The sequence below is a fragment of the Panthera leo genome, chromosome A3, assembly GCF_018350215.1.
Source record: "Panthera leo isolate Ple1 chromosome A3, P.leo_Ple1_pat1.1, whole genome shotgun sequence".
Taxonomy (NCBI): Eukaryota; Metazoa; Chordata; class Mammalia; order Carnivora; family Felidae; genus Panthera; species Panthera leo.
The window spans coordinates 115,520,026-115,534,863 of record NC_056681.1 but is presented as its reverse complement, the minus strand read 5'-3'; the positions used below and the strand labels follow the sequence as shown (position 1 = coordinate 115,534,863).

The window sequence follows — 14,838 nt, the reverse complement described above, 5'->3', positions numbered from 1 at the left end:
GCAGATGACTGTGTGCATTTTACACAGTCGAAATAGTTACTATTTAAGGAGCTCCATCTTGACTCTGTGACAGGTGCTGGACCAGGTGGTTTCTGGCCTCTAGCTCTTGTCCTCTTCGTGCCAGCTCCATGAGGGAGGTGTTATTATCCCCACCCCTCCTTGACAGGCGAGGAAATAGAGGCTAAGAGAGGTTAATTTGTGCTATATACGTGTCATTTCCAAGAGATTTCATTACCTTCCCTCCCTTCCCAGTGATCTGAAATAACCCGAAGACAAAGGATAATAAACACCCTGTAGTTGGGCTGGGTGATTCTGCCCGTGGTGATTTGCCCTCTTGATACCCGAGAATGAGTAATTCCTTTTGTACAGAATTGTGAGGGCCAAGCACAGGAGTGCAGGAACCCTAGAATTAATATCTGGCCTAGCAAGTCCTGGCCTCAGTAGAGACAGCAAGTCAGAAGGGTGGACAAGCCTTGTTTTAAATCCCTCTGGTGCTCATGTGTTCACCCCTACGACATGCCGTTTGAGACTCTTAATACCTGGAGCAGATGCTTTGATGTGTCAGCTTGGAAAGAATGCCTCTTTGCCTCTTAGGACCAGTCAGGATTGCGAGAGGAAAAAAAAAAACTGCCCCAGCCTGTGGGAACACCAAAGTGATGGCAATTATAATTGGACTGACTAACTGACCTGGAGACATTAAATATCTCGAAGCACTGTGATGTGTGCTTACAAAAGCCAGACAGCCTCCAGGTATGAACTTGCATCATGTCCAGATCTTAAGGAGAAAGGCAGCCCTCCTGGCCGGTCCTGGCCAGGCACTATGCATAGCAAAGTGGGGACAATGAGAGACTCCCCTGAAGACAGTCGGAAGACCTGATTTTTGGTGGCCACTCAACAGGTCAGACTCCCCCAGGACGCCACTAGCATTTGAACCTCACCCACGGCAGTTTGGAGATGTGACCATGATTTGCACTGTAGGGTAGGGAAGGCCAAGTTCAGGCCCTCCCAGAGACCGATCACCACTCCATCCTGGGGAGTTGTTACACAGAAGAAAACACTCAGAAAATGCATTGGAGGCCTCCAAAGAAGTCAGATATACTATTGTTTTTTACGTATTACATCATTCTAGAGAGCATTTGAGGGAGTTTACAGATACCACGTAAAATAGAACAAAGTTGAAAACAAAATAAGAGAGAATATGGGGGGAAATAGAGGTAAAAGGGAAAAAGCCTGATGTGGTTAATACCTCCTCAGATACCGTGAGGTCCCGTGTCCTTGGACTAAGGCTTCCTCACATCAGGCTCCAACTCCCTAACCTGTAGAGTGAAAGTGCAAAGAAAAGCACCCACGGCACTGACGACGTGCAAAAAAGCAGCAGGACCTTCAGAGAGGTGCATCCATTCCTGGCGCTGAGGGTCCCCAGGGGGAGAATCGGAAGACACATCATGAAGTGTGGCCTCGACGCCAGCTCTGTTTTGCTTCGTGAGGATGTTTCCTAGAACACCCCAGTGCAGGCTCATGGACACGACAGTGCCTGGTCCACAAAGAGCAATTATGGAAGAATCCAGAATTGCCCCTGCTGAGCTGGCTTACTTCCACAATAAGAACCTGAAGAGCTGACTTCTAAGGCCCCCTGGGCCCTTCCCCTCTGGAAATCTAAAGTCAGTCTTTTCACCAGGTCTGGTGTCGCCTTCACTCCATGCTTTGGGGAGTGAGCCCCTCGATGTCCCAGCAAACCTGCAGATGGTGGTGGGCAAGTTGAGGGGCACCACAGCCCCATCCCCAGGCTGGGAGCAGTGGTGTCCCCACCATGATCTGCTGGGCACAGAGCAGTCTCCTTTCTGAAAACGAGAACAGGCCAAGGAGCCAGAGGCCCAGACCAAGTGCTGGTCCTAAGCTCACCACTCACTGACTGTCACTGCTGAGGCAAGGCAACTCCTCTCTCTGGGCCTTAGTTCTGTCACCCGCAAATGGAGATGAACTAGCATTTCGTCTGTGCCCTCCCTGAGGACTCCCTGAGCCCACAGGCCTCTGCGATGCATGCATGGCAAACTGAAGTGAGGCCATAAGTGGAGTTGCAAGCTTTGGGATCTGTGGTAGAAATAGAAATGTGCCACCTGGATCCCCAGCTAGAGGAGGGCCCAGGGCCCAGCTGTGGTGAGTGGGGTCAGCAGACGGCCTCCAGCTGTCCGTTCTTTAAGGTTGGCACCAGCCAAAGACAGCCATCTCTCTCAAGGTCATGCCCTTCCCCGGGACAGCCCACACTGTGGACCCAACAAGGCAGAGGAAAGAAGGCACTGGAATTTTGTCTCAATGCTGGGCATTCTGACAGGTAAGTTTTTCTCCAAAGCTCCCCATAGGATTGGCTGAGATTTGTGGAGTCTGCATTTCCGTTAGACTTCCTTCTGGAAGCCTGCTTCTTCCCCTGCCTCTCCTGGGTGTTGGTCCCAAACTCTGTCTCCATATCTGCCTCTGAAGAACCCATCCACAACAGCATCCAAGCACCCACAGCGCCCAGACTGGCCAGACACCAGGCCTTCAGAACAGAAGCTTGGGCTTCTATGGACCCAAGAGTGAAAGAGAGAACTGGTATGGAATGTGTGTTAGCATGTGCAGCCATTGCTACAGCTCAGGGGTGGTCATCTCCTGGGAACCCCACCCACCTGAAAGGCTGGACCCCCTTCTCCCCAGACCAGCCCCTTCTGCACTTGGCTTTTTCAGCAGGTGCCGCCAGCTTTGCAATGGCTCAGCCTCAAGAATCCCGTCTTCTCCAATTCTCTTTCTCTTCTGCTCCCACATCCAAACAAGTACTGAAACCTCCACCTTTTGCACTGCCTCTGCCATCACCTGCCCCTCCCGCGAGTGCCAGCTCCCCCTGGGGCCATTGCAGTAGCCTCCTGCAGAACCCCCTCTCGAGCTCACCCCTCCTTTCTGTCCGATGGCTAGCAGCCCACCCCTTGTGGGCTCCTATCACTGCGAGGCCTCCCCTGCTCCCCAGCGTGGCTCTGTAGGAGGAAGAGAGTGTTGGGTGTGTTGAAATCACACCAGTCCCTCACACCTGTTTCCCCCGAAGTCACTGGGAAGTGTTTGTTGCTGTTTGTCACAAATACCCACACACAAACAAAGGTGGTAAAACAATGTGAGGTGGATGAGACGTCTCTGTTTCTATCTGGATTCAGGTCAGTGTGATTTCCCTACCTCGGACCCAGAAGACGGCACTTGTCAGCTTCTGAGGTGTCGCTGGCACATAAGTGCGTGTGCTTGCGTGGACGTGTGGAGCCCCAATGACAAAAGGAGAGCCGGGTGATTCGTTGGCACTGGATACCAGGGTATTGAGAAATACTCTAATACAAATGGCTTTAAAATGGCCACATCGTCGTGTGTAGACGGGCAGGCTGTGCGTGTGGGAGACCGTATACCTGCCGGTGAGGGCTAGTATAACCTCCCTGGACTGCCACAGTGGCTCACGAGCCAGGATGCTTCTAGCCAGGGTGACGGCAAGTACGAGAGCCAGGGCAAATGCTCCAAGAAAGTGCTGGAAAGAGGGAGAGATGGGATATCAACCATTAGACTTAGCGTCCTTCTCTTCTAAGAGAACTGGCTTGGCGTCACTTTCCCAGAAACCCAGAGAGGGCTGCTGCCCTTGTTTTCCTGTTAACAAGCAATACAATGAAGTAATTAATGTGAGTTTCACTTTCCCTTCTCTATACTCTTCCTCTTCGAGCAGATCCAATGGAGGATGATTTAATATCGCACCTTTCTGCTGAGGAAGCCGAGAACTTGCCACTAGTATGTCCTTACTGCGCAGTGAGCTGAGGGCAGGAAACGTCAGGCCCATTTTACGGAGAGTAGACTGAGGCCAAGTGACGAGGCCTGTTCATTCTCTTGTTGAGAATGCCAGACAACATCATAATTTGTAGTGATTATGAGTCTTTGTAGTTTCTTCTTGTTATTTTTTTTTATTAGTGAAAAACATTTTATTGTTGTTCGAAAACATTGTTTGGAAATGTTACCCAATATACAACTGGAAATCAAAGCCATGAATAAGAAATATGTGCGAAATAAAATGCAAGTCACTATTAATCTGCTTGCTATAGAGAACACTTAAAACAAAATACATACACATTATACCACATTAACTCTGATGTTGTAGGACCTATTTCTATCATTAAGATGAGCTTTTTGTAAATTTGAAAACATACTCTGAGGTATAGAGGGAGAACATTCTCCCCCTCTGCCAGGGACGTTGGTATCTATTTTGTTAAATTTTTTAAAATTTTATGTTTTTAATTTACATCTGTATAGTTTCTTCTTTTTAAATTGAGGAATTATTAAGCATTGTGGAAGGTTGGGGTCCTGCAGATGAAAGCAATAAAACGAGAATGACCCCTGTGTAGGGGACCCTCTAGGGGGAAACTGGAAGCAAGGTGAGTCAAGGCTCTCACTGGTGCCTCTCCAAGCACTCTGCAATTCAAAAGAGTAGGTGGCTGCGAGTGAGGAATGCCCCCCCCCCCCCAAACTCCAGAGAGACTCAAGCACACATAATGCCCTCTCTAGCTGTTTTCAATAGTAACATCAGGGGCATTTAAGCACGCATCTAGCTAGAAAACAGTCTTGGGAGAATCTCCTTGCATCTTTCTCATTTGTTTCCCAAGAGAAGGCCTGGATGAAAAGGAATGAGGTAGGGCAGGTGGGGAGTGCAAGGCTGGTTTGCTGCAGCGGTGCAGGCTTCAGAAGTCAGGGTGGAGGGTGCCCAGCTGCCCACCGTCCCCAGTAGCTGACGCGGCTCCTGCCTGAACCCATACTGTACCAGTCCACATGCTCCGGAGGCTAAGAAGCCCTGTGTGGGAGCCTCTGCTGCCCAGAGGGCCTCATTAAGCATGTGAAAAGGCATATGGCCTTTCTCTCTGTCAAGGCTTGTCGTCGGCTTTGCTCAGGCTGCTGCAGGACTGCTCCGCTGGTGCACACCTGGGCTGCCTGGCCTGGTTTGGGCCTGGGCAGGTGCACTGGGTGCCTGGGGCCCACTCAGAGGAGTCCCCGTCAGTCCAAAGCTCTGTACCTTCTTGGCAAAAAGGGAGAGGGAGACCCTTTCCCCCCTCGCATTGATCACTGGGTTTAATCCACTAGAGTGCTGTTGCCAGATGACAGCTGGGGGCAAGGATTCCAGTCAGATCCCTCCAGAAGGAAAGCCCCCTGGCTGCACCCACCCCTGCCCTTTGAGTTGTTCACTTCTTGCTCTGTCTTACCCTGGCATGGTTTCCCCGCAGACTTCTGCCATCAACCATCACCAGTCTCTGTGACCACGGAACTCCCTCCTCTCACCCATTTACCCTGCCCGAAATGCCATTGTTCCACTGAGGCCCTGGAAGCATTGTAGGTGTCTCTCTCTCACCATAGTGTGAATTTATGTGTCAGGTCAAGTGTGCTTACCTCGCAGCTGCCTGGATTAGGGATTGGAAAGACAGATACTCAGTAGGAAAGAAAAGCACGTTTTTGGAGCTTGCAAGGCTGTTATGAAGGGAGCATGGGTGTCTGGAGATCAGTGGGCGCTCGGGGCGGGTCAGAGAGAGGTGTGAAATGAGAGGGAGTGGAAAGGGGAAGTCTCAGAAGACACAGTTCACATAAACTCAATTTGACCTACTTAACACTTCTTCCTGGGCCGCCACCTAACTGGAAAAGAAATGCTGATGTTAACTCATTGTAGAGGTGAGGGACATTTTCCTGCTAGAAATTCTGTGCACAGTCCATTCTGCAGAGTACAAGGACCTTTACTAGCCAATAGGTTTTCCATTCAGCATGCACATTTGGAGTGGTGGGGGGGCTCCAGTGCTCCTTCCCAAGATAAAGATACTTCTGCTCACTCCTAGCTCCCAGCACACCCCTGGCACTTTTTCACCCCCGGGCCTTTATTTTTGCTGTTCTTGTAGATAGGATTGCCCTTCTCTGGCTTCTACCCATCCTTTGAGGCTGGCTTGATGGCATCCTTTCTCTTTAGCTTTTCCTGATACCATTCATTCATTCATTCATTCATTCAACAAACATGTCTTGAGTACCTACTACGTGCAAGGCACTCTTCTAGGTGATGACGTCGAGCAGTTAACGAAACAGACTCAGTCCTTACCCTTACAGAGCTCATATTCTGGTGGTCAGCACCCCTCTTCCCAAGAGGAAAGGAATCACAGCCCCCACCATGGTCACTTGTCTCTACTGCAGTGGTTATCTTATGGTCTTAGAGGGGGCTGACGTCTGGTCCTCCTAGTCTCCCCAGTGATGGATCCCATGCCAAGCACCAGAGGCAGCCCTCGATTTCTTTATATTATATAAGGAGCTCAAGGGGAACAAATCTGGTAGGATAGGCAGAGGCGAGGGGGCTTATATGCAAACTCATATGCAAAACTTACATGCATGTGTGCCGTTTTTCCTCAGCCTTATGATTGTGTAAGGTATAACTAAAGTAATTTAAGGAATTTGTCTTAAAGCTGTGTCGGCCTGGCAGATACACCGTTATCACGTAGAGCGTGTTTATTTGGGTGGCTTTGAGGGGTGGTGGATTTAGGAGAGCCCAAATTCCCCTAAGCGATTCCTTGGAGCCACCAGCAGCTGGCACATGGTAGGTGCCTAAGGCCTGGTTGAATTGCTGCTGAAAAAGGGCAGGAAAGTGTAACATGGACCCAGCTATCTGATCCCGAGGCTGGGCACTCTGTGGGTGTGAAACACACCTAGGGCTCCAGCGAGCTGGTGTGAGCTCGGGTTACAGCTGGCACAGGAGGTCTGAAGGAGCTCTTCGCTGGTGCATAATTCACTGCTCCTCCACAGAGGGGCCACGGGTGTGAAGCCAGGAGGGACGCCGCTGCCCCTGGAGGAAGCAGGGTGACATCCTGTCTACTTGAAAAGAAAACCGAAAGTCCTGTCCTTCACGAGAAACTATTGTGTTTTCCTAACCCACAGGTATGCCAGAGTTTCTCTGGTCCAGAGTTGTGGGTGACATAGGGGGAGCTGGGGGGAGGGGCAGACAGGGGGGTGTGAAGGGAGTTTGGATGATTCCATGGTCTGTGCTCTTTGTCTAATTCAGGGAAGGTAGCAGCCTGCTGGAGCCCACCCCAAGGATCCCTGTGCTATATGATACATGTCCTGGTGAGAGGTACCTCTTTTCTGGCTGTTAAAGTGCATTCCTGTGTAGATGTGGAAAGAGAGAAAGCACGCTAGAGCCAGAGCTAGGATCGGAATGTGAGCATTTCCTTAATTGGACACGAGTGCCTTGAACTGGCTCCAGTTTTAGTGTTTTCTTTCAAGAGCCTGGACCCTAAAGATTCCATAGAGTTTTCTTTCTCTAAAAATCCCCTTGGTTCAAAGGCCCCTTGATAGAAATAAAGAAAACGCCAGGGCCGAATCTCTTTGATATGTGGGAAGGCAAAAGCTTATGGGCTGGCAGATCCCAGCCTTCTTTTGGGGGGTGGGAGGTGGGGTGAAGGGATTCTGGGTGGAAAGAAGGAGCCCCCCCCCCCCAAGATAGCACAGTGCAAGAGTACCCACACACTTTACGTCGAGCCTCAGAGCCCTGATGATAGCATGCAAAGCCCTTTCCCCTGAGCATTTATAGAGCAATTTCTCTTTGCCTTATTAGTGTCCTGAGAGCTAAAAAGATTCCTGTTGCCTGCTTTATTGCTTTAGGAGTCTGGGACTCCTAACAGAGCAGTCATGCAATGTGCCTGAGAACGGACAGCAAAGTGAGTCAAAGGCTAGAGGATTTGGTCTGGTGGGCTTGAGTTGTTTGTGCATGGACTGATTCCCTGACAGCTGAGGTGGGAAGCATGCCCACACACAGGCCTTGCTCACTTGTCATGTGTCCAGAACACAGCTGGACATGTGCTGTGGAGCACCGAAGACTAGAGGAACTCTTGGGGGCGTGAGGGGTGACGTGGGGACACTGGGGCACCCACCAGCCAGAGCTTCACTGCTTGCCTCCATTGTCTGTCCCACCCGGAGCTGGAAGCTTCAGTCAAGGGACTCCAGGGGAAAATGGGGCAGTCCGTGGTTGAACTGAGTGAAAAACCAAAGCAGATGCAATCAACTCTGCTGAACCCCATATTTCCCCCCAAGCACCTTAAAAACAAGCCCTGTATCTGCTCAGTGCTTTCCAGCTTACCAAGTGTTTTCATAACTCTATCTCGTTTCATCCTTACATCAACCCACACACATTCTTGCCTTTCAGATTTCTTATGTACTCAAACGAGTTTCACTGAAAAAATTGGCTAGAAACTCCCCTTCTCCTACTCACTTTTTTTTTTAACCCCACGCCTTTGACATATCTTTAAGAAGCTCCCAGATTCCCAGGGTGGGTGGGAAATGTTTTTATTCCACCAGCCCTACCCCACTGGATGGACTCCAGTAGTCCTGGTCTTTGCCATTGGAACTAACATTGTAATATTCAGTTTGTAGTTTCTCTGTTAAAACAAATCAATGAAGCCACGAGGGCCAGGATGAATGTGGGATTGTGGGGAAAACATAGGCTTTAGAACCAACAAGACCCAGAGTCAAATTCTGGTTCAGCCATTTGCGAGCTGTGTGGCCATGGCCCGCTTAATCTCTCAGAGCCTCTCTTCCTTCATCTGACAAATGGAACAGTGCCTATGTCTTAAAGTCATTGCGAGGCACAAATGTGCATCTGAGTGTACTTAGCTGCTTCATGAAGTCCCTTACGGCTAACCAGGGGCACCACTGCTAGGCAGATTGCATACAATACTGTCTTTTTGCAAGGCAGAGGGGGGATAAAGCATGGAACCAGATTGCTAAATGAATTTAGATGGAGACTTTTTAACTTAATGACTAATTGGCTACGTGGCCTGCATACCTGGCACAGTGGTGCCAGAGGGAACTCGAACAATATATAAAGGAATTCTTATTTTAGGCGTGAGAGAGAAGGAGCCGGGAAACTGGATGTATGCGATGTTGGAAAGCAAGGCAGGGCTGATCACACTTGGATTTCTATTGACGCAGAATTGCACTGGGACCCGTGAGTTCCCGGGGACAAAGGTGGAAGATGGAGGGAGTGCAGAGGGATGTTTAGTTCACTGGGCTGCACATAATAGAAGCTCAGTGAATGTCAGTTGTGGGCTGATGTGGCTTGGAGAGTCCAGGTCCTGTGTTTCACTTCTGCTGCTGACTTCTCGGCAGAGGCAGCGCAAGACATAGGGTGGTAGTGGAAAAAGCATTGGCCCAGTGTCTGCAGGCCTGCGTTCAGGTTCCATCTACACCATTCAATAGCCTGGTGACCTTGGACATGGTCTTAGGTGTCTTAGGTGTCTTCTCACCTGTAAAATGAGGAGACTGGACTTGGTGATTTGGAAGGTCTCTTAGCTCTAAGGTTCTGGGGCTCTATGTTAACTTCATTCACTGGTGTTTCTGTTTATTTATTCGAAGGCAGTAGGGACAGAAGGAAGATATCCTATCTCACAGGATATTGGGAAGCATGTTCAAATACCCTGTGTCTTTCCAGAGCTGATCCAGAGCAAAGTAGCGGAGTAGCTGTGTGATCTTTGGCAAGTGCTGTAATTTATTCCAGTCTCCGTTTGCACACTGTAAGCTAGGGACTGTATGTAGTACTGTGGTAATCTTCTTACATTCTTCCGAAAGCCGAGATCATGAAAATGCTTTGAAAAACTGCAAGGCGCTACGAAAAGTATTACGATCGAGAAATGCCATAGTTGTTATGCCGAAGTTTAGCCCCTGCCTCCCATATTTTCATGTGAATGAATGCACCGCTGTGGCTCCAGTGGAGAAACAGAAAGTGTAGATTTGGGGTTCTAACCCAAGGCTTGCTTTCCATTCCAACTTACTGACAAGAGGTAAAGTTAGTTAAAATGGCATAATACAAAGTTTCCTCAAGAGCAGGCATCAGGTAGTTAGTTACCTGAAGGTTCTCCAATGTAGGAAATTTGCAGGAGGCCAGACATCTGCTGGCAGAGGCCTTACTTCCCAACCTCTTCAAAATGAGGCCATTTTGACACTTTAAGGGTGTGTGTGTGTGTGTGTGTGTGTGTGTGTGTGTGTGTGTGTTGCAGGGGTCGGGGGTAGCTTTCTGAGTAAAGAAAACCTCACAAGCAATAATCACAAACATGTAACGTGGCACTGTTGGTGTGTAAAAGTGGTGAGTCAGTCTTTCATCCCAGGTCTTGCCAGGGATTGCTTCCGGGGAGAAATGGCAGGGGGCATTGGTTCTGCTCTCCCAGGGCTTACCTCAGGCCTTGTCAAGTTTCAACCTGGAAACCAGCTCTCCAAGCATTGGCTTCTCCTTTGGCTGCAGAGATGACAACATGTCACACCCAGCCTTCCAGAAACTTCTCCACCTTATGCAAAAGGCACGTACGCCTCCCCCTGCCCCCCCCCCCCAGCTGTTAGCAGTAACCCCATACTGGAGCATCTCCGCTTAGCACCTGTCCATAGAAGCATCGACCTCCATCAGGACACTACCTGGAGAGGAGCAGCATGAAGGTGGTACTGGGCAGCATAAATCAATTTGTGATTTATCTTACCGGGTGGAGTCGGGGTGGGGAGAAGCTCCTGAATTTCTCTGGCTGAAAGGAACAGCTTGTGGGGAGGGGCTTGAAGCTGTGTTTTCATAGGAAGTACACTGTTTATAACTTAGGTTGTATATATATGACTGACTAAAAATAGCAAAGTTATTTTTATTTAATTCTTATCGTTGTTTTTATTTGGGCTTCCTCACGGTCCTGCCACTGTTAAACCCTCACCATCAATCCTACCATCCTTTACCTGAGATAAGTGTATGTATTTCCACTTTTAAGCGCATATCTATGGATTTAATACGTCCACTACCTTTCAAGGAGCTGACTTCAAAAGCACATTCAATTTTGCCAAGTTTTTGATAGCTCCCCCTTCCTCTTCTTCATACACACACTTCCTCAAATTCCCTGTACACATATAGATCAGGGTTCTAAAGCCATTTTACAGGAGTTTTTGAAGCAGAGGTGTGAAGCAACGCGCTCCAGCCACAGAGGGGCAGACTCCCATCCTGGCTGTGGGGACAGCGAAGCCTGACCACCTGGACAGACCCCTGGAGTTGTAATTCTTGCGCAGCGTGGGAGGGGTTTGGCTGAAGCTCTTTGTTTCTGCTCTTTGCAGCAGATCTGGGAGCCAAGGATGGTGGGATGGGCTTGCGCAGTGCCCACCTGCACCCCATGCCCCGCGCCACGGTGTGTGTAGGTGTCCAGTGGAAAAACCCTACGACGACACCACATCCTTTCTCACACAAATAAAACCCTCCACGGATCTGCAGGCTGCAAATCAGTCCCTCGCAAGCTAACTCTTCTCCCCAGCTTCGCGTCCCCTCCCACCTTCCCACCGCCTCTTTTTCAGCGGTGCTCTAATCTCCACGCAGCTTGCCAGAGATGGAAGGGACGCGCCTCCCGCGCAGGGATCGAGGTGTCGCGGGAGAGGCCTAGTTTGGGGGCTGAACGCCGGAAGAGGAGTCCCGAGTTCTGGGTTGGGGACGAGGAGAGGGTGCAAAGGAGGTCTCTGGAGCCAGGCATCCAGGGTCGAAGGATGGCGCCCTCCTACCGCGCAGCGAGGCCGCCGAGCGGTCACGTCCGGAACCCGCCCAGCGCCCTCCTCTAGCCCACAGTCCTCCTCCCGGAGCGCCCAGGGGACTGTGCAAGGAGGTGGGCGCGGAGAGGGGCGCGGACGCCGGCGGGTTCGTCGGCGGGAAGCGGCGTTGACATTGAACTCCCACCCTGGTGCGTGCGTGTGTGCGCGCGCGCGTGTACTCGCGCGTGTGTGCGTGTGTGAGTCGTGGGGAGGGAGGCCGGCTAGAAGCAAACCACGGCCTTCGGGGGAGCTGAGCCTTAGCGCGCCCCCGAGCCGCCGCCCGCGGGAGCTGCGAGAGCTGAAGCCATTCATGATTTTGGTGACGTTATTCCAGGAGTGGGTGAGAGGGGGCGGGGTCTCCCGGGGCCGAGCCACGCCCCCCGCCCCTATAAATACGGCTTCCCGGGCTCTTTGTGGGGCCGCGAGCTCGGTGGAGAACCGAGAGCTCCGTGTGCTCTGCGGACGCCGCTGGCAGCGGGGCTGTCTCCGGAAGGCGGACCCGCGAACGCCTAGTGCTTGCACTCGGCCGCCGGCCGCGCCTGTCTGCGCCCCTGACACCCTCACTCGGGACGCAGTGACCGTTTTTAAGTCACAAGGGCGTGGGTCAGCCTCCCCTAGGACTTCATGTCTGTATATTTCCCCATTCACTGGTGAGTATCCTGCGCCCTCGGCGGGCATCCGTCTCGCGGCCATGGCTGCGGGGCCCGGGCTCCTGCTCCTGCGGGCTCGGGTGCGAGGGCAGCAGGCGGCGCGGACGCCGGCACTCGCCCGCCTCCCAACCCGTGCAGGAGTCAACGTCAAGGTTGCAAAGGTGGGGGTGGGGGGAGGGGGTGCCGAGAGCATCCAGACAAAGGGAGTGAACTCGAAGCCGTCACTTAAGTGACGGCTGCGAGGGTGTGTGTGTGCTGGCGGTGGGGTGGGGGTGGGGGACCAGGAATCAAGCTTGAACCCCGCTAATAAAACCCTAATGCAGAGGGCTGCAGGAGGCACGCGCCGGGGCCGGCGCAGGGGGCTCCAGCTCTCCCCGGGCCCCTCCCCTTTTTCTTTTTGTTTGCATGCAAGTCTCGGCGTCGAGGCCGGCGGCCGCGGGGCCGAGCTGGTGCAGCGCGGGCGGCTTTTGCAGAGCTTCGAGGGGTGGGGAAAATTGCTCTCCCCACACGGAACCCGGTTAAAGCCACAAGCAGCAGTACAAGTACACGCTGCACCCTCTCGGTCTCATTCCTCTCCATAATCCGTAAAACCCGATGCGGCTTTGTGGGGGCCGGGACTGGGGCTGGGGAGCCGCCCTCGCCGGATGGGCTGGAAGAATCCGGGGCCAGGCAGGGGACGGAGGAGGTTCGCAAGGACCGGGGATCTGGGCCGGGAGGGATGCGCCGCGGGCGCCGCGCTGGTTGCGGAGCGAGGCCCCCAGCCGCGCCGGCTGCCGCTTCCTTCCTGCCTCGGGGAAGAGGAGGAGCGGCCAGGGGTCGAGCACTGGCGGCTTCGGAGCTCGCCTTCAGGTGCGGGCGCCGCTGACCTGCTCCGCGGGCTCCCGCTCGGCGCGGTCCTGCTCAGCCCAGAAACCGGAAAGTTCATGCTTCTCGCTTCAACTTTTCGGGCCCGCGCCACAGCCCGGAGCGAGGAGCGAGCGCCGCTACAGCAGGCGAGGGGCCGGGTGGGCGCTCTTCGGGCCCGTTTCCTTGAGGGTCGGCGGCAGCCTTTCCACGACCCCGGATGAATCTGCCTTTGGAGTCCCCACTTTTGACCCTAACCCTTGCCCGACGCCCAGCATCTTCTGTCTCTCCTCCCCCACGCAGGCTCTGTTTAGGGACATGCACTCTCCAAACAAAGTAAAAATTCCCCCACCCGTGAGGCTTGCGTACCCCCCTCCGGATGCGCGCCCCTTCCCTCCCACCTCCGTGCTGTGTGAGCAGCAAATGCCATGTGGGTGAGACTTCCGAGACAACTGGAGGCTTTGTGCCCCTGAACGCCCAAAACTTGCCAAGGTGGGTGTCAGGTTCCATCAGGGTTATTATCCCCTGAGAAATGAAGGGAAATAAAATAATTGGGAATTATTTCATAGTAGATTAGCACTAAATAGTTTGCAGTGGTTTTTCTCCCCCCAGAGATTAGCCATTTAGCATAACTGTGGGATGTGCATTATTAGCATCATGGTAAGAAACAGAGCACCTGTGGCTCAGAGAGGTTAGATTACTTGTTCAAGATCACACAGCTTTTGAGTGACAGAGCTTGGACCAGACCTCCTGCTTCTGTTCACAAATCCAGCGCTATTTCTACTCTATGTAGTCATCATAAAATGAAGAAGAATCTAAGGAAACCCTGCTTCCTTAGATGCAGTCGGTCTTAAAGCCTTGCCTGCTTTCTTTTTTTCTAACAATGTGTAAAGACATGATGGTGAAAATATTGGGTGTTGTGTAGGGCGTACACTGACTTTGGTATGTACTATTTGGCACTGTGCACTCGGGACCCCGTAGGTGCCGGTGGCTTGTGTGGGGATAATGGAACATTTGTATCCTGCTTACAGAGTACAAAGCACTTTCACATGTCAGCCATTGGTGGGCCAGCTTGGCCCCTCTGGAAATTTCCTTTGCAATCAGAGTCTGGGCATCTTTAAGGCTTTTAATCCAGGGGATGTTTTTCAAGCTGTGAGCTTGCAGCTGCTGTGGCTGGGCTAGGGAAGGAGATTGGATGGCAGATGTGACGCTTGCAGGAAGCTGACCCCTTGGGGCTTTAAGTGGGATATTTTGCAAAAAGGAACACCAGGGAGAGAGAGAGAGAGAGAGCGTGAAATTTAGCAAGGCAGCATTATTGGACTTGGTTTCCCTGAGGTTGACCTGTTATCATTATGTAATAATAATATGCAGTTCTCCTAGACACGGGTTGAATTGGTTTTAATAGAGACAAATGGACTCAGATACCTACTGGTATGGTTTTTTCTGTTCTGTCACTTAAAAGAAAATCCAGAGTTGCTCTGTGCCAGTGGGGACTTGTACAGGAGAGGAGGGAAGAGAGGCATGCCAGAGAGGTTTCCAGGCAGTTTCGGGGCTTTGTTGGTTGAGACTGAGAGCTGTGCTGCTCTGGGCTTGTACGGCACTTCCTCAGGGTGTGAGCTTGTTTTTCTGTGAGGTCTGTTTTGAACACCTCTCATCCTGCCTCCAGACAGTCCCCTGATCTGACAGCAGAACGCACCAAGGATAGGAACATGAAAGTGCGTGTGTTTGTTGACTTTTGGTC

The 14,838-nt window shown here is 51.9% G+C and overlaps 1 protein-coding gene across 4 annotated transcripts in view; it reads left to right on the top strand.

Moving 5' to 3' along the window:
- Positions 1 to 14,838, top strand: part of LBH (LBH regulator of WNT signaling pathway) — an 89,251-nt gene that overhangs the window by 50,596 nt on the left and 23,817 nt on the right. Inside the window, exon 1 of one of the 4 annotated variants that reach the window (XM_042933332.1) lies at positions 12,033 to 12,254. The exons of 1 other annotated variant lie outside the window; for it this stretch is intronic. In XM_042933332.1, the coding sequence (XP_042789266.1) occupies positions 12,229 to 12,254 (26 nt within the window). In that variant the 5' untranslated portion in view covers positions 12,033 to 12,228. Of the gene's footprint in view, positions 1 to 12,032; positions 12,255 to 13,349; positions 13,590 to 14,493; positions 14,529 to 14,838 lie in introns of those variants that run through there. 2 more of the 4 variants (XM_042933331.1, XM_042933333.1) reach the window with 2 other exon arrangements.